Source organism: Clupea harengus, chromosome 16, assembly GCF_900700415.2.
Source record: "Clupea harengus chromosome 16, Ch_v2.0.2, whole genome shotgun sequence".
Taxonomy (NCBI): domain Eukaryota; kingdom Metazoa; phylum Chordata; class Actinopteri; order Clupeiformes; family Clupeidae; genus Clupea; species Clupea harengus.
In genome coordinates, this window is record NC_045167.1 from 2725761 (window position 1) to 2750308 (window position 24548).

A 24548-nucleotide genomic window follows, 5' to 3' on the forward strand; every position below is an offset into this window, starting at 1 on the left:
GCAGGGCAAATTATGGTCAAGGAATGTGCAGGCCATTTTAGCTCTCCTCTGCTGAAGATAAAGAGATATGGCAAGATGTCTACTGAAAACAATTCTTTTTTTTCGTCATCAAAATGAAGTAATGAAATGAACTGCTATTATTTCCCTGTGTAATAACCCTAATGCAATGTGTCGGTTGATATCTCTATTGTTTCTCTGTGTAATAACCCTAATGCAATGTGTCTGTTGATATCTCTATTGTTTCTCTGTGTAATAACCCTAATGCAATGTGTCTGTTGATATTTAGTTAGCCTTTGGGGTTTCATTTTGGCATTATGTTTTTTGACGAGTATCATACGAGTAACTAAAACACCACCACTGCCCAGGTGGTCATTGTCAGAAATCACCCGTAAGGTTTGTTTACATGACAGTTTTGGAGAGGACTGTCCTTGACAGGATTAGACGGTTCATTTTCAAGGATACACATTCCTCCTGCTCTCCACCCTTCACTTCCCTCCTCTGCCTAAATCCTGTTTCCACAAGCCGTATCCAGGGGAACCAGTACGATAGCCAGCCTCTAACTCTAACTCTAACCCTAACCCTAACACAAGCCGTATCCAGGGGAACCAGTGCGATAGCCAGCCTCTAACCCTAACCCTAACACAAGCCGTATCCAGGGGAACCAGTGCGATAGCCAGCCTCTAACTCTAACCCTAACCCTAACACAAGCCGTATCCAGGGGAACCAGTGCGATAGCCAGCCTCTAACCCTAACCCTAACACAAGCCGTATCCAGGGGAACCAGTGCGATAGCCAGCCTCTAACCCTAACCCTAACCCTAACCCTAACACAAGCCGTATCCAGGGGAACCAGTACGATAGCCAGCCTCTAACTCTAACTCTAACCCTAACACAAGCCGTATCCAGGGGAACCAGTACGATAGCCAGCCTCTGACTAGGAAAATACTGATCTATACGCATAATTATATCATTCTATCAATAATACTCAGTTACATGTATGATAGGATCATTGTAACAGAGGAACTGCAGCTGTGGCTGATTCTGCAAAACAAAAACACACACAAGAGGTAAAGGTCTGGTATTTAGCAACTGCTTTTATCCACAGCGGATTACATAGACATCCTGCAGCAGATTACATAGACATCCTGCAGCGGATTACATAGACATCCTGCAGCGGATTACATAGACATCCTGCAGCGGATTAGAACTGCTTTTATCCACAGCGGATTACATAGACATCCTGCAGCGGATTAGAACTGCTTTTATCCACAGCGGATTACATAGACATCCTGCAGCAGATTAGAACTGCTTTTATCCACAGCGGATTACATAGACATCCTGCAGCAGATTAGAACTGCTTTTATCCACAGCGGATTACATAGACATCCTGCAGCGGATTACATAGACATCCTGCAGCAGATTAGAAGGCAGCAACACCATCACCACCAAATGACACTTCTACAAAGGACTGACAGAATAGAGATGTACTGTCTGAGTCTCTCACAGCTCGGTGTCTGCACAGACCTGAACCCAAGAGAGGATCGTAGTCTCATGTTGGACAGCACAGATAGTCCAAGACAGTGAGAGGAGTTTGGAGATTCATTTGTTTGAACATTTGTGGATTTAAAATGTAACCCAATACTTTATGTTTACCAGTACATGGTGGATAACATATTTGATACAATGACCAAATGCATAGGTCTCGGTGTGAACATCTTTTCCCATAGAATATTATTTGATATTAGAATGACTGAATGGTCAATCTGTGTGTAGAGTCTTGTAGCCATTCAAAGCTACAATGCATCAGAATCATCCTGAGTGCGCTATGAATGCCCACCACCACATGTTTTGTTCGTATCTAAAACTGTAGTGTGTGTGACATTGGTGTGTGTGAGGCCCCAGGCCAAACCAGATGATACTGGGATCCAGATCATAAGGGATAAGTTGTGCTAATAGGATGTGAATACGCAATCACTATTGTGCTAATAGGATGTGTGGAAATTATTTGAGGCTGTTAGAACACAGACTAGACACCCAGTACAGCTGCAAATCTGGTTTAAATCCTCATTTTTCATCGGGTCATCAATCCATGTGGCACTGATGAATTGAAAAGAATGTTCAGAGGCCCATCTTTCCACAGAGAAAAGGACAGATAGAGACAGAGCGAAAAACACACACACACACACACACACACACACACACACACACACACAAACACACACACACACACACACATAGAATAACATGACATGCCTGGCATTCCAATCACCCCTCTGGTGCAGGAGTGTACCTCACCACAGACTAAACAGAGGCAAAGAAACAGCTGATGGGTCAAAATAAATCATGGCATCCACACATAAACTGATTGCCTGCAATGAAAACGACCAACTGACGACAGGTGGTTGGGGTGGTTTTTGAGTCGTGAAGTTGTCTTATTGCTGTTGCTGATTCGATTATTAAAAGATTATTGAGTGCTAAGCACAGGCTGAACGGGTAAGCTGCCATGTCAGGCGCAGTGTACACTAGCAGTAGTGCATGTTCGCTCTGCCTCAACAAAGTCTCGATTCTTTATTTCTAGGGCAACAGACAATCCCCTGAGCTATGAATAACTCTCCATCACACTTGAACGGTGGCTTATGTGCTTGTCATCACGCCATATTCCATCAGACTCAAGGATTCCTTATGAGACAAGCATAACATTAAACATTAACTAGAAAATGCATTTCCTGAAGGAAATACCAGTGCATGAAATGCAAAAGTTAAGAAAGGAAGAAGAAAAGAAAGAAGAGTGAAAGAAGGAAAGAAGAAAGGAAAGAAGAGTGAAAGAAGAAAGGAACAAAGAGTGGAAGAAGGAAAGAAGAGTGGAAGAAGGAAAGAAGAAAGGAAAGAAGAGTGAACAAGAGTGGCTCTGGATAAATAGATAGAGAGTGAAGAGGGAAAATATTGAAAGGAGAGAAAAATGGAGAAGCAGAGAGATGGTGTGAGAGTATGGGAGGTGTCTCTTAATATCCCTAGTTATACAGTTGAACGGAGAGGGACAGAGAGAAGAGGAGCCTTGGAACCTTGGCGCAGGTGTCAGTGAAGCACAGGTGCAAGCCAGTTTAATGACCCTATTATGATGTCATAATGGCCCAATGTAAGTCAATGGGAACATTTGTATTAGTTTTTCTTTAATATCTTAAAAAGTATAAAGTTCAGAAAAATGTAAAATACATAGCATAAGTGTCCTTCACAAGACCTACGCGAGTTCGAACAAAGTTTCTACATTAAGCGGTTCGAGCTGAATTAAGCGCAGAAGTCGGTAAGAAGAAGAAGAAGAAGAAGAAGGAGAAGAAGTATAAGAAGTCTAGGAATAACAATACAGGGCATTTCATGCACTGTAAAAACCTATATACATTTCTGTACGCATGTATGTTTGAAGGAGCACCAGTGGACGACTCCATGCTAGTGTGTGCTGCCCTCTGGTGCAGGTTCTCGTGCACTAGCACTGTTCCAGACACTAGCACTTACCCCACACATTATGTTCTCGTGCACTAGCACTCACCCCACACATTATGTTCTCGTGCACTAGCACTTACCCCACACAATATGTTCTCGTGCACTAGCACTGTTCCAGACTACCCCACACATTATGTTCTCGTGCACTAGCACTGTTACAGACTACCCCACACATTATGTTCTCGTGCACTAGCACTGTTCCAGACTACCCCACACATTATGTTCTCGTGCACTAGCACTGTTCCAGACTACCCCACACATTATGTTCTCGTGCACTAGCACTGTTCCAGACTACCCCACACATTATGTTCTCGTGCACTAGCACTGTTACAGACTACCCCACACATTATGTTCTCGTGCACTAGCACTGTTACAGACTACCCCACACAATATGTTATCGTGCACTAGCACTGGTAAAGACTACCCCACACATTATGTTCTGGTGCACTAGCACTGTTAAAGACTACCCCACACATTATGTTCTCGTGCACTAGCACTGTTAAAAACTACCCTACACATTATGTAGGGAGAAATTAATTGGTTTTATGCATTGTGACCCAAAAACAACAATGGAGAATTGCCACACACAAACTATTCACTAATAATTAGTGTGTGCCACGTCACACCAAACATAGCCAAGTCTTCTGAGTAGAAAGCGTAATATGAGACACCTGTAAGGTTGACTGAAGTTAATATTTGGTCAAGTGACCACTATCTTTGAAGATGTTCCAGGAATGTCCCTGACAAGCACAACCGTACAAACGGAGTTATATTCTCCCCATGGCTCTGACTTACCATGAATCAGAGACATATCTGGCTTTAATATGTTTTAGGCTTACCAGATGCATCAGTTACACCATCTCTAACTGAAACCATCTTCACTACCACAGAGCGAGAGGCAGTTTCTCAAAAAAGGAACTCATAGTATCTCCATCTGCTCCACCAGTTCATTACCCAGGGCTCTGAGCATCGTCACTGCTCATATTAGCACATACTGTAAGTACCCATCAGTACAGTGGGAAAATCACAGGCTAGGTTATTTGAGTCCCTTTCACAGCACGTTGGCATCTTAACCTAATTTCAGTTGTGTTCACGTGACATCTGGAATCCACTGGAGTCTCTGTAGAACTGCTGTGCCCATGTTTTCACCCTCCATGATCCTTGTTCTTGGCCAAGGCTAATGAACACTAGCCTTTTCAGAGGCTAATTATCCCAAACAGGCACTGTGCAATGCTCAAATGCACTCCCAACAGGGAACTGAGTGCCAGAGAAGGAAAATGCCTTCACAGAGGACAGGCATAACTGAATATCTTGCTATGTGGCAACACCTCAACAATGACAAACACATTTCAGATTATTACATGTGGAAAAAAACCAAATATGACAAATTACACATCACTCGCAGGTAAAATTTAATATCCAAGAAGGTGGTTCTTCACTCAAGGTTGTACAACTTTATGAGCCAAAGTTAGGAATGTGTTCAGTAGAAAAAAAATGTACATCCAGCATAAAGGCAGCAGCCACTTACATGTTGAAACGAATCAACATTGGCGGAAACACTGGTTAACAGGAGCCAACCTTTCCCCATGGTGTCTTTGGTACACATAGACCTGAGCATTCACTTGTATCTGTTTTGACATATAAGCTTCCACAGTTGATAGGGCTGAGTGGACAGGGAAGTGGCAAGTGTGAAGAAGGGATATAACTTTTTCAACTGGAAACATTTTGACAGCAAACAATATATATAATGGAATGGAATGATGGGTGAAAATGTGTCCAAAAAAAATAGGAAAACAAACCAAATCACCCAATAGAGACCTCCAACCTCCCCCCAGATTATTCCATGACCCTGAGTGTGTGCGTGTGCGTGTGTGTGTGTGTGTGTGTTTTTGTTTTGTGCTCTGGGGAGGTCGTAACACATCAGGAAACACATTAGGTTCCAATCACTTCCTCCTCTTCCGCGGGCTGCGGTCCGAGTCCTGTGTTCTGTCCTCGGAGCTCTCCTTCTTGCCCTTGTTCTTCTCGGCGGTCGGCTGGGGGTCCTTGGCCTTCTTGCTCTTCGCCTCAGGAGCGGCGGCGGCGCCTCTGCCCTTCTGGCCCATGATGGACCTGACCAAGCAGACGGAGGCCACGGTGGCAATCAGGGCCAGGAGCACCAGGGGCCCGGAGAGGGTGCAGACGTGGCCCCTCACCAGCACCAGAGCCTGACTCACCAGGGAGCCGGAGAGGGGCTGGGCAGGGTGCTTCTCCTTCAATGAGACAACGCAAAGCAAACACATTTAAAAGGTCAAGTCAGGGTGCTTCTCCTTCAATGAGACGCAAAGCAAAACACATTTAAAAAGGTCAAGTCAGGGTGCATTTACAGTAGGAATTGGTCGTGTACACACACATTTATGTGCAATACACAAGTGTACATATTTACACAAGTGAACATATTTAGACTCCAGATTGTGTGGACAGGAAAGATAGCTGCCCTTCACTGTATAACTAACTGAGCTAGAGCACGTTGATGTACAGTGCATTCGGAACGTTTTCAGACCCCTTCCCTTTTCAACATATAATTACAAATATTACAAAAATAGGAAAAACTGAAATGTCACACTGACATCAGTATTCAGACACCTACACCTTGCTTGGAGTCCACCTGTGGTAAATTCAATTGACTGGACATGATTGGGAAGGGCAAGCACCTGTCTCTATATAAGGTCTCACAGCCTACAATACATAATTACATAATAGCAAAAACAGGCCACGAGATCAAAAGAACTGCTTGTAGAGCTCAGAGACAGGATTGAGTCATTTATGCTGCACTGATTGTTCCAAAGAGCACAGTGGCCTCCATAATTCTAAAATGGAAGAAGTTTGGAATAACCAGGACTCTTCCTCGAGCTGGCCACCCAGCCAAGCTGAGCATTCGAGGAGAGCTGAGAGGAAGGGCCTCGGTAAGAGAGAGGTGACCAACAACCAGATGGTCAATGTGGCTGAGCTCCAGAGATTCTGTGTGTGGAGACCATCTGGTCTCTATGGCAGAGTGGCCAGATGGAAACCTTTCCTTAGAGACAGACAGGAAAGCTCACTTGGAGTTAGTCTAAGAGTCCTTTAGGTGCTCTTATGCTGTGATAAACAAGATTCTCTGGCCTGATGAAACCAAGATTGAACGGTTTGGCCTCAATTATTAGCACCATGTCTGGAGGACAGCAGACGCTGCTCATCAACAGGACAATGAGCCCAAGTATATCGCCAAGGCAAGGCAGGAGTGGCTTAGAACTTGAGAGGCTCTGCAGAGAAGAATAGCAGAAAATCCCCAAATCCAGGAGTGCGACGCTTGTTGCGTCTTACCCAAGAAGACCTCAAGGTGCTTCAACTAAGTACTGAGTAAAGGGTATGAATACACATGTTGATGTGATATCAGTTTTTCATATATACACACACACAAACACACACACAAATCTAAAATCCTGTTTTGGCTTTGTCATAATGGGGTATTGAGTGCAGATTGATGAGGGGAAAATTACTTTAAACGATTTGAGATTAGGCTGCAACATGACAAAATGTGAAACAAGTGAAAGGGTCTGAGAACTTTCTCAATGCACTGTATAACAAAACGTCTGTGCTTCTCAGAAGACATCACGTCATCTACAGTTTGAGATCATCCAAATGCAGTGGGTGGAGTTAAGCTTAGAGACAGGGGTGAAATTACACTTCAACATCAGACAATCCCCTGAGCCATCATACTTGAACGGTGGCTATATAATGCTATATTTCCATCAGTCTCAAGGGTTCCCTATGAGACAAGCATAACATTAAACATTAAAAACCTATATACATTTCTGTATGTATGTATGTATGTATGTATGTTTGAAGGAGCACCAGTGGACGACTCCATGCTAGTGTGTGCTGCCCTCTGGTGCAGGTTCTCGTGCACTAGCACTGTTCCAGACTACCCCACACATTATGTTCTCGTGCACTAGCACTGTTCCAGACTACCCCACACATTATGTTATCGTGCACTAGCACTGTTCCAGCCTACCCCACACATTATGTTCTCGTGCACTAGCACTGTTCCAGCCTACCCCACACATTATGTTCTCGTGCACTAGCACTGTTCCAGACTACCCCACACATTATGTTCTCGTGCACTAGCACTGTTCCAGACTACCCCACACATTATGTTCTCGTGCACTAGCACTGTTCCAGACTACCCCACACAATATGTTCTCGTGCACTAGCACTTACCCCACACATTATGTTCTCGTGCACTAGCACTGTTAGATTACCCTACACATTATGTTCTCATACAATCAACATCAAATCTGCCAACAAATGTAAGATTGTTTTTTTTTTATATAAATAGCCCAAATAACAGGCCTATAACTGTCGTGTTGGTTGTCGTTAAATCTGTTTGTTAAGAATCAATATTAGAAGATTTCCCTAATATTAGGCTAAATAAGGTGTAGCCATAGTAAGGCTACTAATGTTGGGTATCCTCCTGAGGCTTGGATGTCCCATAACATCAAACATTGACAACGGTGCTTGGTGTACGCAAGGGGAGAAACGAATGAGAAACCAGCCCCCAGTCATGGTTGTGTACATTGTCTATGTAAAGTAATAGGCCTAAATAGCATTTAATTCACACAGTTAAAGCAGTCCTAAATGACAACATCAACCTACATCGGTAATGAATGATATAGCCTACAAGCCTGCCATTTGTGCAATATAGCCTTCAAAGCCTGCCATTTGTGTAATGGATGTAATTTGCAACATGCAAGTGTAACGGTCTTGTTGCAGTCAGGGACGGAGACGGATTTGCAGCTTTTTGCTTTCTTTATTCGCTGACAGGCATATCTCTTCTGTCTGATTATGGCAACGGCACATGAATATATCTTGCAGACCTGCAGTACGTCACATCCCCAAAGGTGGCTCCAAAACACCAAGACTAATGAAACACGCTTATTTATGGCGAAACTCACACTCTATTTACATTTCATCTATTTACATTTATAACTCTGTTACACCCACCCCCTCTGAATTTCGCCAAATACAATCAGCGACCGCAAAGCATTTCCAAAGGCAAACCAGTACATTTCCTGTCAACACTAGACAAAGGGTCACCAATTACAGGACAGCCAACCACGAAGGTATCCAAGACAGATGAAGTGGAGGAAGAGCGCATAAACTCTCCAACCAACCACTGGCAGCAGGGTGCCTTATACACCCCACAAGACCCATTTACAGTGTACTAAAAGCCAATAGCCAAACCAATCTCCTCAAAACTATCCAGACTTGGACTACATCACATTACTAAATGTGTGTGAACATGACTTCAAACGACACTGACTAGTCATGAAAGACCTGAAAGACTGACCTGCAAACAGCCTGCATGGATGGGTGTGTGTGAACAATGTCTTGCCTTGACATAGTTTGAATCAGTCTGTCAACTGGCTTGATAATGCGGCCAAACCTAGATCTCACCCGTGTGGATAAACTGGGATTTTGAGACTGTGAGACAGAAGCTAAAGTGATAATACTATGTGTGTCGGTAGCATTGTCTGTTTGTGTCACAACAGTCTGTCCATCAGTCTGTGTATGTGTGAGCATGTCTGAGTCACAACTATCTAACTGTCCATCTGTGTGTCTAACAACATCTGTACTAACGTCAGAGTCAGTCACTAGCCTCGGGTCAGAGGTGACAGAAAGGTCTGTGGGGCCTTCATACATCTCTGGACTGCCCTGAGGGATTTGGGGGGCTGACTCTGTTCCTCCATTTCCAACCGACCCAACTCCAGAGGGTTCAGGGAATGGCGACCGAACGACCCACTCGACAGTTCTTCCCCCAGCATCCACAGGCTCCCGACCAGTCTTCCTCTGCGTTCGCTCAGATCCCGAGCTATCAACTGAGGCAGAGTCGTTGCTCGACTTGGACACCCGAACGGAAGGCAGGGACGAACCTGGGTCGGAGAACACACTTGTGTCGTCTACAGGCAGGAAATTCACCAACATCAAGAGGTTACGGTGGACCACTCTTTCCCGTCTAGTGACCGTATCCTGTATCTTGTAAGTGTGTGTTTCAGTGTTCCTGCCCACCACGGTATACACAGTTGATTCCCAGCGATCTGCAACCTTTCTCTTTCCTCTTTCCCTCTTGTTGGCTACCAACACACGGTCGCCAATATCGATGGCGGGCCCTTTTGCTCTCTTGTTGTAGAGCTCAGTGTGGCGGTGCTGTTCTTTTGTGACGTGTGCTTGGGCTATCAGCATGGCATCCTTTAGATCTTTTGTAAGGGACACCACATACTTGTCATAACTGACCACGGCTGAATCATTCAGGACAGTGCGGAAAAGCACATCAACTGGTAGACGAGGAGTCCGTCCGAACATCAAAAAGAAAGGAGCATATCCTGTTGTCTCATGAACTGTGCTGTTGTACATGAACGTCAGTGTCTGAAGACGTCTTGGCCAGTTGGCTTTCGTGACAGAAGTCAGTGCACGGATCATGTTACCTAGAGTCCTGTTAAAACGTTCCACGCTCCCATTGCCCATAGGATGATAAGGGGTGGTGTGTGATTTCCTTATACCAGAGACTCTGAGCAGCTCACTGATCAGCTGACTCTCAAAGCTGGCCCCTTGGTCGCTGTGGATACGCTCTGGGAACCCGTACACACAGAAGAACCTGTCCCAGAGAACTCTGGCCACCTGCTTGGCTGACTGGTCTTTGCAGGGGAATGCCTGGGCCATTCTTGTAAAATGGTCGGTCAACACCAGTACATCGACCGTCTTGTTGCTTGCATCTTCAGCCGACCAAAAGTCAATGCAAACGAGCTGGAGTGGCCTGGTGGACGTGATGCTCTCCAGGGGCGCCCTGTCAGCGGGTTCGGCCGTCTTGCTGACAATGCAACGCTTGCAGCTGCGGACATAGTCCCTCACCTCTCTGTCGAGACTGAGCCAAAAGAATCTCTGCCTGGCCAGCCCGAGACTTCTGAATTGGCCCTGGTGACCAGCATCGTCGTGGATACCCCTCAGGACAGCAGCTTTAAGTGACTCAGGAACCACGTATTGGTGACGTTTAGACTTGTTAGTCAGGTCTCTTGAAACTCTGAAGAGTATTCCATTGCTCAAAACAAGCTTCTCCCAGTGCTTCAGGTATCTTAAAGCTGTGACTGATTCTCTAGCTCGTTCTCTCCTCGAGGGTCTACGACGTCTTTCTACATAATACAAGACTCGAGAGAGGGCTCTGTCTTTGAGCTGTTCATCGCGTAGTTCCTTCTCTGTATAAGCAGGGAGTGAATCTTGACCTCCTGGGATCAGCTGTGGCACATGGTGCAGAGTAGCAACAGCGCGAGTTCTTGCCCCAGTCTCCCACTCATTGTGTGACTGCAGAACAGCAGAAATCTCATCCATCCCAATGGACTGAGTGTAGACCTGTAAAGCCGCGGGCACACTCTCAGACCCGTCTGGTTGTGGGTACCCATCACGGGCAGCAGAGCAGCGGAAGGTGTCCTGAACAGAGTCACTTGTCACACCCTGGACCTCAGAGAGAAGACTACTGAAAGGCTCTTGAACAAGTCTGAGACCGACTCTCTGCTTCACAAAGGGCACACGGCTCAGAGCATCCGCAACTACATTCTGTGGACCTGGAACGTACTTGATGTCGAAGTTGTAGCCGGCTAACTTGGCCACCCAGCGTTGCTCACAGCAATCCAACTTTGGCTTTGTCATGATGTGAGTCAACGGATTGTTGTCTGTCCACACCGTGAATGTATGGCCTTTCAACCAATGGCTGAACTTTTCGCAAATGGCCCATTTTAAGGCTAAAAATTCTAAACGGTGTGCTGGGTAATTTCTCTGAGACTGAGAGAGTGACTTGCTGGCAAATGCAATGGGTCTTGCCCTGGTTTCTCCCTCCCTGATCTGTGACAAAACGGCGCCAATGCCGTCAAGGGATGCATCGACAGACAGCATGAAAGGACGGGTGAAGTCAGGGTGGGCCAAGACAACTGTGTCAGCCAGTGACGATCTCAGCTTCTGGAAAGCCTGTTCCATGTCAGGGGTCCAGTCAGACGCACTTAACTTCCTGCTTTGCGATCTTCGTTTATGCTTCTGTTTATCTTTACTTTTACGTTTCTGTCCTGACAACAGAGAGAAGAGTGGTTTGGCAATGGCAGAGTAATTGGGCACAAAGTGTTGGTAATAATTGATCATTCCCAGGAAAGACCTGACCCGTTTTGCTGAGGGCGTCACGCCATCTGCTTCCATGAGGTCAGCACTCACCATCTTCATGATGCCCTCAGTCTTACTAGGGTCAGTTGACACACCTGATTCATCAACTATGTGCCCAAGGAATTTCACAGACTTGCGCAGGAAAAAGCACTTCTTGGGGGCTAGTTTCAAGTTGTGGTTGCGCAGTCTGCTAAACACCATCTCTAAGCGTTGCAGAGCAGTCTCCTCATCTGGAGCAAAGACTAGCAGATCATCTAAGTAGCAAAGCAGACTCAGATAGTTTTGATCCCCAAAAATGCTAGTCATCATGCGCATAAAACTTCCAGGGCTGTTGCACAGGCCTTGGGGCAACCGATTGTACTCGTACAAGCCTGTTGGAGTGGTGAAGGCAGAGTACTTTTTGTCATCTTCGTGCAACGGCATGTTGTAGAACCCAGAGGTCAAGTCCATTGTACTGAAAAGTGAGTTTCCTCCAAGCGCCGCTAAGCAGTCTGCCTGGTGAGGGAGAGGGTGAGCATCTTTAAGAGTACGCTTGTTCAACCAGCGGAAATCTGTACAGACACGAAGATCCCCATTCTTTTTCCAAACTAGAACTAATGGAGACGCATACTCACTGGTGGACTTCCTGATAATCTCTTTCTCCTCCATCTCACTCAGTACTTGGCGCAGCTTCTGATACTGACTGGGAGGAACACGTCTGAAGGGTAGCCGAAACGGCCTGTTGTCTGAGAGGTGTATACGGTGGACGAACCCTTTGCCTCTCCGCAATCCAGATGATGACGTGAGAAGATGTCACTATAGCTCACAACCAGTTCAGTCAGCTTGTCTTTACACTGTCCAGACACATCACCGAAGCTTATGTCAACCTCACTCAGTCCAACTGACTTGAGCCTTTCTTCAGCAGAATATGATTTGTTCTCAGAGGGACTGTCCACTAGTGAACAACTGTTTAATGGGAGCTCTGCTGTGTGTGCGTCGTCCATGTCTTCAAGAGCAATGCAGGGGAAAACGTCAGCTAACTTAGCGTTGCGTCTCACCAAGACCGGCTTCTCTGAGGTGTTAATGAGCTTCAATGGAATCCATCTGTCGCCCCACAACGACGTCACCATTCTTGCCACCAGAATCCCTCTCGGAGCTGAGCGGCATGAAGTGAGCTCCGTCATCACAGTACTACCAGGGGACACAGGAGTAGACTTGGGCAGCTTCCCCCACAACAGGTACTCACGACCAGGTTCAAGGCACACAGCTGAGTTGCTTCTGACAGTGCCTATCTTGTATGGAACCTCCTCACCTCTCCAGCGGTCCATACCAGCAAGCATAGAGAGGAACCGCTCAGACTCTGGATCGCCAGCAGGACAAGGGGCAGATACAGCTTTCCAGTAGGCATCACATTGCTTATACTGGCGAAGAATATGCTTGATGACGTTGGTGCCCAATATCATCTCATCATGCTGGCCTTGGACAACGAGAGTGGGAACCGTGAGCTTGCAGCCATACACCTCCATCTGCAAATAGACAGCTGACTTAGGCATGACACGGCGACCACCACAGCCAATGAGGACGACATCTGTGCTGAACCGATCATGTGCTGCAATTACACCAGCTTCTCTAAGCTTCATTTCGGCAGTCTCACTGATAGTGCAAGCCATAGAGCCACTGTCCAGCATTGCATTCAAGGTCACTGTATCACCAATTGACACAGCTGTATAGAAGAGACTGTCACTGCCACCAACTTTGTGTATGTTCTGAAAGACAACTTGAGTGTTATCACATGAAATCTTGTTTGTTGCATAGATGATCTCTGCATCTGAAATATCTTCACAGTGGGAGGACGAATTAAGACCCATACTTTCTCCCCTTGAATATGAGTCAACTAGTTTCCCTTAAACTGAGAGGAAGACTTGGTGGGGCATTCTGTCTTTGTGTGACCCGGGGCTAGACAGGCAAAGCACAGCTTCTCTGACATGCAGTGGGTGACGGTGGAGTGTTTACTGTCATTACAGACACGACAGGCCTTCTCACGATTACCACTCTGGAATCTTCCTCCACGGGGAGCGATACCACGCTGCTCCACTCTGCCCATCATCTGCTCTAACATCGACATCATGCGAGAGACAATCCTTTCCTCAGCCTCTTGAGTGTTCTGTAAGATAGCTGGCATAGAGGAGTTAGAGGGAGGGCCTGGTGTCTGAGGTGAGGCATGGCTCTGACTCAGGGCGGTGATGGAGGGGGAACACTGTGTGTGGCTCACTGGGCTAGTAGCTGTGGCAGAGGTAAGGGCGGGGCACTGAGTGTGACACTGCTCAGGCCAAAGTTTGACTGTATGCCACCGGGCTACACTGGCTGGCTAAGGCGGCAGTATGGCTCTTTAACTCTCCACGGGCTCTGCAGGAGGCTCTCAACTCCCTTTGATAATCATCAATTCTCAACTGTATGTCGCGTGCACTCCACTCATGAATAGGCTTACTCTTGAAGATAGAGGAAAGCTCAGGGTCGGGGCAATGCTTGACAAACATGCGAGCTATCTCCTCATCTGAGCTATCCATCTGCCTACCTTGTCTACGGAGGCCTTCGTCGGCAAGGTCAGCTGCTCTGTTTACCCTCAACCAGTAATCAACTGGGCTCTCGCTAGGTCGAGGCAGGGTGGAGTAAAAATCTGCTAATGGAAGACATGACGACACATCACTGAAATACCGAAGGAGAATATCAAAAATACGGTGGGGGTTCAGAGTCACATCAAGAGTTTTGTCGCTACGCAGGGCAACCTTCACAACATCTTTTGCTTTGCCCATCAGCTTCCCCATTATCTCTTCAGCCTGCTCTGCCACAGGACACTTCTGCTTCCTGAGATAAGCTTTAGTCATGTCAATCCAGTCCTGGACAGGGTATTTGTCAGAACCGTCACCTCTGAATAACTTAGGCTCTTTGTCTGATTTTACATGCACGGTAACGTGTGAGTCTGTCTGACTAACAGTGCTGGAGTCAGTGCCTGTGTGTGCGGGTGATGTGTTGAGAGGTGCGCCACTCTGGTGTACACTGTCTACATTAACTACACCAGCAGACAACAACCTGGCTACAATGGACTCACCAATCTGAGCACCCAACTGTCCCATCATACCTGTGAGATGGTCAATAGCAGCGGCATCAACGTTGCTGCCGGGTGTGGATGTGAGAGGACCCTCCCCCATGAACTGGCCAACAGGAGTACAACCTGGGTTTCGACTTAACCCTGTACCCCTACCGCTGTCAGCTAATGACTGGGAATAACCTGCCCCCCCACTGAACAACCCACGTCCCACAGCACCACTATCAAAACCTTGCCAGGCACCCAACATACCCCTCCCTTTTGGTAGAACTGGACTAGCAAAATTATCTCCTACATTACTGTAACCTCGTTTCTCAGCCATAATGGCAAGTATCTGCGTTGTGTAATTTTTTTTTTTTTTTTTTTAAAGTAAAACGAAAAAAATAATATCAGAGAAAATTACTGTATTACTGGATAATTATATAAAACATTTTTTTTTTTTTTTTTAAAACTAGAACAATATATACATATCCCTACACTGCCCAACCATATACAAAGATAAATTCGAACCACACTTGATCTTGCACCCTTGAGTTGGATCTCCACACAGCATCCACGGCGATCGGCGTTCAGGCTGATCTTTGAGATCGACGGGTCACGGCACCAGTGTAACGGTCTTGTTGCAGTCAGGGACGGAGACGGATTTGCAGCTTTTTGCTTTCTTTATTCGCTGACAGGCATATCTCTTCTGTCTGATTATGGCAACGGCACATGAATATATCTTGCAGACCTGCAGTACGTCACATCCCCAAAGGTGGCTCCAAAACACCAAGACTAATGAAACACGCTTATTTATGGCGAAACTCACACTCTATTTACATTTCATCTATTTACATTTATAACTCTGTTACACAAGATTAAAACCGTGTTAAACTCTAAAACAGAGCTAAGCTAAAGACCGAGCAACTGTCCCATGAAGTTGAACTAGAATAACCGAGGAGTGGTATCTTTAAAGAACTCAGCTGAGGAAGAACAGCAGCAGTGTATCCCCTGTGGATGTGACGTTACCTTCAGCCCGTGGACACGGAGCATCCTCTCCAGCTCTGGGTCTCCCAGCTGCACTGCAGGGTAGAACTCCTCCACAAAATGCCTCCTCCACCAGTGCTGTGGCTGGGCACTGATGAGAACAAACAAACAAACAAACAAAAACTCTTATTCAACTCTTATTTGATTTTTGTTCTCCTTTTCAAGCATTTGCTGTTGCTTTAGTATATGATTTAATATTGATTACTTTAATCTTTGAATTCTTTATTACCACTGTAGACTTTCATTCAGAGTAAAAAAATATATCCAATAGTGTGTCAGACATCTCATCTTCAGAGAGCACTTCCCGTCCTAACTGGCACTTCGACTAGTGCGTAACTTGCAATTACAGCAGTTACATTTCTGCACTTCTTTCTTTCTTTTTTATTTTATTTTGTTATATTTCTTATGTAAAGTAGTATTTATTTATTGTTACACCAGGTTCTATTGCTCGTAGCTTGAATATTCTCCCCCTTGTACGTCGCTTTGGACAAAAGCGTCTGCTAAATGACTAAATGTAAATGTAAATGTCATGGGTTGAACTCACCCATCCTGTGATGTTTCCGTGAACCAGTACTTATAGAGGCCCGCTCTGATGAAGGTGGGAGGAGATTGGCTGAAGGGGTACTGGGCCTCATCCAATTGGATCAGTCGAACCACTGTGAAACAGCAGATGCAACAGCATGACTCTCCTATGTCTTCACATAACCACTAGAGGGCAGTACAGTACAATTCAATTTGGCAACATCAACAGACACCCACCGTCCTTCTTGCCCTGTAGGAGTCGCTGCACTAGGCCTGTGAACCAGGGGCTGTCCTGCGGTCCCTGAGCAACCTCCCACAGCTGCCAGTCCAGCCGTGGCTGATACGGGCTCACCAGGGCCGGGGCTCGCTCCACCTGTCCAGGCTTATACATGAACTCAATCGCCTACATGAAACAGAGAGAACCGTCAGCCTGTCAGTCAGGTTGAGAAATGTTCAGAGAATCTGTAGTGGATCAGCTCAAATTCTTGAAAAAGTGACACTTTAGATTTAACAGGACACCTCAAAGAAATGATGAATTCCCAACATACTGCTGACTTTGAATGGCAAATTAGATTGAGAGATTCATCTAGAGGCTTTTTTTTCTCTTACCGTCCATTTCTGTTGGTCCATGCTGCCCTCAATAATGATCTCTGGCCTGCCGTCTTCCTTGAGGGCCTTGTGGTCGACGCCGTAGGCACTGACCAACCCGTAGGGTTCCACCAGGTTATATACTTTCCTCACCTCTGTCATAATTTTACTGTTAGAGACCCCCTCCATGGCTGTGTATGGGACCTGTTGATAATGCAAAATGACACCGCATTCTCCAAATAAACATGCAGTGGAAATTCTGAAATCATGCCATCTACTGCCCCCCTATGTATTCAGCGTGGCATCACTGGCTACATACCAGAGTTAGTGCGAAGATGGCAGCAGCCACTGCACTGAAGATAGCCCACTGGAGCAGAGCCCAGAGCTTGGACAGAACACCTCGAGCACACACACACCTGGGAGAGGCAAACCACATGACTGTCAGTGTGTGGCTGGCACAGGAGGACTGACTGTGTTTGTTTGAGTTTGTTTGTGCAAACACTGAAGCAAAAATAAATATAACATCTAAAGAAAGGGCCTGATGGAGGGAAAGAGACACCACGTGAGGAATCTCTCTGGCTCAAACATTAGGTTGTTCTACATAACAAACAGCTCAGCGGTCAGTATAAGTCTAATAACACACACAAGCTGGTGGCAAAACTCATGAATGTCTATTGAGAGACTCACCCAAGCATAGCAGCAACCACTTCCCAAGTAAGGGACAGAACTCCTACCCAGATGCTGGGCACTGTGATGAACTTCAGGACATCAGCAAACTGCTGCTGTGTAAACTCTGCCAGTTCAATAACATAAATCAAGTCAGCACATCATCTATAGTTAGTTATCGCAACCAATGAACCACATGCTCTTATAAAGAATACATATGGTTGGAGACGAGGAGAGATTTCTATGAATATTTAATACGGTACGGTCATCTCACTTGTTTTCGAGAGCACAATCTTCTGCTCCCAATCGACACGCAGCTGGAACAGCTCCACGGCGCTGTAGATCATAAGGGCGAATACTCCCAGCGCCAGCAGAAGGGACACGAGGGAGCCGATGGTCTGCATCAGAGCTGGAAGCAAATCCACCGTACAGGACAGGGGAAGAACAATGACATGACCGTCACCAAACAAATCACATGAAGACTGGCTCTCTCTCTCTCTCTCTCTCTCTCTCTCTCTCTCTCTCTCTCTCTCTCTCTCTCTCTCTCTCTCTCTCTCTCTCTCTCCTCTCTCTCTCTCTCTCTCTCTCTCTCTCTCTCTCTCTCTCTCTCTCTCTCTCTCTCTCTCTCTGAAGTGTAGTGATAAACTGAGGATGTCTTTTCCTCAAACTATTTTTTTTTCTCTTTTCTGTTTTTCTGCATCCACATAACCTGAATTCACCTGAAACGGACAACAGTAATGAACATAAACTTCACCTGTTTATGTAAAATGTGAAACATGCAATGGGCCACTATGTTGCATTTTGTAGAGAACAAGAAGTGTAATAATATAAAGCAAAGTTAGTTCTTGAGGTCACAACAGCACCGCTATAAGGACATACCTTTGCTCTGCTTCTTCGTCTTGTGGCCCTGCCAAGCTCCCACGTGGTTGTCGTCCAGCAGAGAGAAGCACAGTGCGATAGTCAGAAGGCCCATGATGCTGAGGTTCCCTGTCAACAAGCTCCCCAGCTGGAGCAGCACCTGCTCAGGGCACAAACACACATTTAAATACAGGCCAATGCACAACACTCAATCCACTTAGCCACTCATATCTAGGCCACTGATGCAAGAGACACACACAGGCTCGCACACACACAACACACACACACACACACACACAAAGTGACTGAATAACAGACCTGGAGGTAGAAAGCGGCGAGCCTTAGGCAGCGGACTGGAGCGAAGAAAAGGAACGGCGCGATGAGCTCGGCCTCCAGCTGCAGCACCCCTCCCAGCTTCAGCAGCCAGCCGGGCAGCTGGTGACAGTACCAGGACAGGGGGTTGGGGCTTGCCTGGGACTCAAAGTGATGGGACAGGGCTATACCAATCACCAACAGGCAAACAGAAAAAAACCACCATTATCTAAACTGAAATAAGACATTTATGTGCAATTCATTAAACGTTTTTCAATTTCAAGACTATATAGAGAGTTTATAGATTTACAATTGAGGTGATGAAAGCATACATGAAAATCACGAAAACCTTCGTAAAACTGTAGCAGTAGGTTTTTTGAATAAAAACATGGTCTGTGTTCGTGGGTATTAAGCAAATACAATTTAAAAGTATATATATATATATATATATATAAAAATAATACATGGTTTGCCGGAACAATATCTCGAACGTGATTAGAAATTCCTGCATTTCCTCTGATCAAAGATTGTGCTCCACATGCACGGATGAGATGAGAAACGATGCCTGCTGCTACTCTGACCTGATAGGCTCCACCATTCAGAGTCTCCTCTGGCCAGCTTAGCCACTCCAGCCCCAAACGTGACCCTGAAGAGCAGCCATCGGGTCAGCCAGAAGGTCAGAGGGTCGTGGAGCTTCAGGGAAGAGCCGCCACACAGCAGTGGAGCCACCACAACGGCCAAGAACCCTGCTTCTAACAGCAGGGAGTCCCTAAGGAGAGAGAAGCAGAAGACTTTCAGTTCAGACTCAGTCAGTGCACTTAGTGATGCTAATCCAGGGCCTTACTCAGACAGAGGAGGAGGAGGAGGGGTCGTGTGACAGGTGAATGAAAGCGCAGCATTAGGACAGAGCTTGTTTACAGGTGTCTAAACTTGTGTCTAAACTTGTTCATCATCTTCCTACCGAACACAAACAGGACATCTTTCTGCCGGCCACACCCTCATTTTATAGCTACCCCTTAAAAAACAGATCTTATCACATTTCAATGTGGCAGACATTCAACATTTATGAGTAACTATTTTATAGAGCAAGGAAAAGAAACAACGAGGCTAGACTGTTGTTTAGCACAGACTTCTCATATATCAAACTTAACATGTTAACATGTTATGACTTCTTGACTTTTGGATGTAGGAAACTGAAAGTGCAGAAGCATAAAGTGCACTTAGTGGAGAGCGCTTGGAAAATTTCACATAAAACCTATTTAAGTTTAAACATTAACAGTAAATCAAAGTTATAATGTATACATAAGCATTAGTGTAATGCTGAACGAATCACAAAAATGTGGCTTAAACTGCAAACTTACCACTGACATTGAAGGAAGTCTTGACCAACCTAGCCAAAACAATACAAAAATGTAATGAGTAAGAAACCTTGAAGGTCCCTTAGGCATAACTCCAATTGAATGGGCAACAGTGACACATCTAGAAGTATACAACCTAAAACATCCAAAACATCTCAACCATCTCCAGGCCTGAGGCCCATCTGACGGGTGTGAGTGAGCTGTTCATTCACAAGTTGTTAATTTACATTTTCTCAAGAAACAAATCTCTCCCATGTGTGACTTTAAACTGTATTACCAGTAGGGGGAAGTGTTCCCAAAGTATAAACTTCCAGCAAACATGCAAGGCAGAACTATACCATTTAAATAACAGGAAGAGAACCGTTGAAGCGTTCCCGCCATCACTCTAAAGGACTGTCCTACTTGTGTGAGAATGATCGGCTACCAAGTCTGGGATTGGAGGCTTTGCTCCGGTTGCCGTAAAACCCAAACAAACAAACAAACTGAGCATGACATCACTGTGCTTCATTAAATGTGTCTATTAAAGTCTCTGAACATAGACAAGGGCAGTAAACACACCTGACAGAGGGAAAAGTAAAGTGCCCATAGGCACAGGAAAACCACGCTGTTTCTCAAAGGGCGCAGCAGGACGGCTCCCAGGGCCAGCAGCGCTCCTAGCAGGCACACGAGCTCCATAGCCTGCTGGGGGTCCAGACCCAGCTGTGGCCCCAGGACCAGCAGCGTGGGGGAGGCCTTCAGCTGGTCCAGCAGGGGCCGGTCACTCGGAGGCACCACCAGGCGCACCGGGACAATGCCCTCGTTTCCATAGAGACCTGGAGGAGGACAAAAGACAGGGGGGGGGGGGGGGGGGTCCAGCGGGTGTGAATGCCTGTGTAAAGCCTGTGTGTGTGTGTGTGGAGCGGGTAAGGTCAAAGGTGAAGTTCATTCAGACAGCAGTCAAGTTTAGGGTGTGGTTGAACTAGTCTCACAAACAACCATCCAAATATGTGAGTAGACCTGTGAGTTTAGTTTCTTTTTTTTCTCTTAAACCTTTAATGCTCTGGAGTGCTCTTTAATTACACGCCTCTTTGAACCGTAAATTCCCTAGACATTTGTTGATCAAAAGGATATACTGACCCTCCTGAATAAACGTTGTTTTTAAAACAAGTTGCCAAACTACACCCTTTGTCTGATAGCGAGCGTCTAAATTTAGGGTGTGTCACGTGTGTGCCTGTGCTTGGCTTCACATAACATCTGGCAATCCGACTGTCAAAATTCGTGATTAGTCCAAATATTTTGGCTGCTACAAGTCAATGAGGTTTTAGAGGGTAGCCTATGCTGACCACAACTCACCAGAGGAAGTTCAGATTGCATCCGAACCAATGATGACTGCCTGTGGTTATATTTTACAAGCAATGACAACTGTCTTTGTGTAAGTGTATATGTCATCTCGTAACGTATTGTATGCATACATTAATAATGAATGTCATATAAAATCATATAAAAATGTCTCTGGCAGGTCACCAAGAGGTAAAACATCAGATATTCATCCTAAACATTTCAATTCATAAGATGAACAGTAGTGCCCAACGATCCCAAACCACTGATGACAACTAGCTATATTTAGAGCAGGCACACTGTACTTTCAACCTCAAGGATGAACAGAGCTGCCATCCTGAAACTGCCAGACAGATGGAGCCTCTTGACATTCATTCTATGCACATACTGCAAAAGACTGAAAGTATTTGAAGGTGGCTATAGTGAGTAATACGCAATAGTTGCACTTCCACATTTTTGGAGCACATGCCATGACAAGTGTGCCAGTCTGGCAACAGTACAAGCAGTAGAAGAACACGTTTAGGATTGTGCCCAATCCAAAGTCTGAGTCACCCAGGGACCATCTTACAAACTCGGCAGTTCAGTCTTACAACTGGAAAAACTGAGCGACAATGTAGACAAATTCCCCTGCGATTTCTCAACTCCACCCTTTGCCTCTGATACAAAGCATTTAATGGAATCCCTTTAAAGGCTATAATGATGTTTCTTTTTCATTATATGTGCGGGAGTTGGGATCACTTTCATCAGCTCCAATTCGTTGGGGGAAAAAAGCCGAAAAACTTTGTGTAGTGATGACGGGCCGTTCCCAGTGCGCGCCACTCAGCACTAACTGGCAAGCATCCCAGACCGCATGCACACGTAGCGCGTAGATCGGCACCAGAGCTCATACAGGAATACTGAATGAACACATGCCTTAAAAGACCATGTCATTTAATTGACCGGTGTCTTTTCAGTAGTCCTACTATCTAGAACGAATACGTGTCATTCTGTCCGTTCGGTCATAAAATTATTTTTGGCGAGACAGTCCAAAAATCTAAAGCTAAAATGTCTCCTCTACATGCTGGTCCATTTGTGACATTGTTGCATAGTACTGAAAGCATTTCGATTTCCATGTCACCACGAGTAGCCTACTTTGGTTTACCAAACGACATGGCTGGATATCTGAAGTTTCTTCCGCAAAAAAATCATTGTTCGACAATTCCGTAGCACATGACCGTTGGAGAAACCAAATTTCCTGATGGAAACTAGTCGAGTCCAGCAGCCTGATCAAAATGTGGAGATTTACGAACGTTGCCAATACATTGTGCTTGACGTGACACGACTTGTCTTAATCTAAATTTGTATTTAGTGTATTTCTATACATGAGGATGGGCAACACCCAAATCAGAAAAAAACATAACTCCCGGTCAATGAAACAGCTGCTTATCTAGTGCTCTCCACTCAGAGAAGCATGGCCTAAAGCAAGTATGGAGCACTAATAATAAAATCAGTAAAATAGGATATGTAACTATACATGACTTTTGATGGACTTACCTGGAATTTGGACGTAAAGAGATGCGAACGCAAACAAGTATATGCCGGCCACACTCCACAGGAACATGCATCGCGGAAGCCCGATTTCACCCATTTTTGCAAAAGTCACTCAACTAAACGCGTGAATTATGTGTAAGTGAGCTGTATTTTTAAATTAGGCACTCCGAGTTTGTGTGGAAATCTTTTCCAGCATGGACAGGAATGAATGAAGGCGGAGTTTCCCCTTGTTGCACATGCGTGAAGTGCCTGGCTACTGTCTACGGAAAATAAGGTAGCCTACTGTGCAAAACTTTACACGGTACATGTCAAGAAAATGCTTTCGATCAAGATTTCAACATTCAAATGGGTACATCGGGCTTGTTAATTGCCTAACTAAATTGCGATGATTGACGAGATATTCAAAGGTTTGCGTACACGTATTGACTGAAGTCTAGACAGAAGAAGAAGGTCATTTGAGGTTAAAGGTCCTCCGTGGTCAAGCCTCCGCACTGCAGTGCCTCCTATTCTCAGGAAGACATCACAGAGATGATGGCATTCAACGTTTCTGTTAGCAATGTTGTGAACACCAAACAGACGGATTCAACTTTCATTTTTTTAAATCATGTGACAGTCAAAGATAAAATGGTATAGGCTACGTGTTACGAGCCCCTGCAGACATTGCAGTGGCCATGCGTGGCCTGCAGGCTACAGTGGGGACGATGAGCGTCATTAATGGACTGATTATCCACACCTGGGGAGGTGTGAAGTATAAAGGACCAGTGGACACCTGTCTCTCTCTCTCTCTCTCTCGAGCTGGCATGCAGCGTCGGACGTATTACCCCTAGACACGTCGCCTTTGAATAATGAATTGTATGGACTAAATAAATACGCGTAACTTTTGTAGAAAACCGTTGTTGTCTGCCTCCAATGTTATTGTTTCGGTCACGAGCCGGCCGGAACGTATGTGGCCTACTCATACATGTGATGCTTGACTAAACGATTTCATACTTGTAGCCCACACACCGACAAGTGATCTTGTGCAATGGGTGTTCAAGTCACATGCTGTTGGTCTGGTGATCATTTAAAGCTGCGAGCCAGGGTGACTATGGGGAGTGTTCAGCTAATACTTTTGATCTAACAAACTTAAGCCTGTGATATTTCTGTTAGATAAAGTACAAAGGCAGGAAAAGCTAAGGAGAGAAGACTTGCTCTCATTTGCGTTAAAGACACAGGTGCACTAATAGACAGTGCATGTTCAAGCTGATAATCCTCTAGTCAAACAAGGGAGTTGGTCAGTGTCTTTTTTTCACCACCCTGCACTGCAGACACAAGGGAGTTGGTCAGTGTCCTTTCACCACCCTGCACTGCAGACACAAGGGAGTTGGTCAGTGTCCTTCGCCACCCTGCACTGCAGACACACTGCATTGTTGCAACACCTGGCTGCAGTAAAGAGATGAGCCAGAAATAATTTGCATACATTTGTGTAGGTCAACAGTACATTTTCTTGTGGCACTGTGGATTTCTTGTTGCTTTGCGATTGAAGCATCCCTTTTTTGTTCCTTACATTGATGCTTTATTTTACAGTGGCAAT

At 45.5% G+C, this 24548-nt stretch overlaps 1 protein-coding gene across 1 annotated transcript; it reads right to left on the reverse strand.

The window, feature by feature from the left end:
* Nucleotides 1–4891: 4891 nt before the first annotated feature.
* LOC105896928 (lipase maturation factor 2-like) lies at nt 4892–23375 on the reverse strand. The gene is made up of 14 exons (XM_031582685.2): nt 22979–23375; nt 20687–20940; nt 20132–20160; nt 19352–19539; nt 18777–18955; nt 18480–18618; nt 17875–18009; nt 17622–17727; nt 17254–17350; nt 16956–17138; nt 16584–16749; nt 16369–16480; nt 15807–15915; nt 4892–5745 (listed from the first exon to the last, which is right to left on the reverse strand). The coding sequence occupies exons 1-14, from the start codon at nt 23070–23072 to the stop codon at nt 5440–5442; spliced, it is 2097 nt and encodes a 698-aa protein (XP_031438545.1). The 5' UTR covers nt 23073–23375; the 3' UTR covers nt 4892–5439.
* Nucleotides 23376–24548: the final 1173 nt, after the last annotated feature.

Excerpts from the sequence above, each read along its gene's own strand:
- LOC105896928 (XM_031582685.2), bottom strand. The coding sequence starts at position 23,072 with ATGGGTGAAATCGGGCTTCCGCGATGCATGTTCCTGTGGAGTGTGGCC. Across the intron at positions 16,750-16,955 it reads TGGACCAACAGAAATGGACG|GCGATTGAGTTCATGTATAA; the intron begins GTAAGAGAAAAA and ends TGTTTCATGTAG. Across the intron at positions 5,746-15,806 it reads TCCGTGTCCACGGGCTGAAG|GAGAAGCACCCTGCCCAGCC; the intron begins GTAACGTCACAT and ends GTCTCATTGAAG.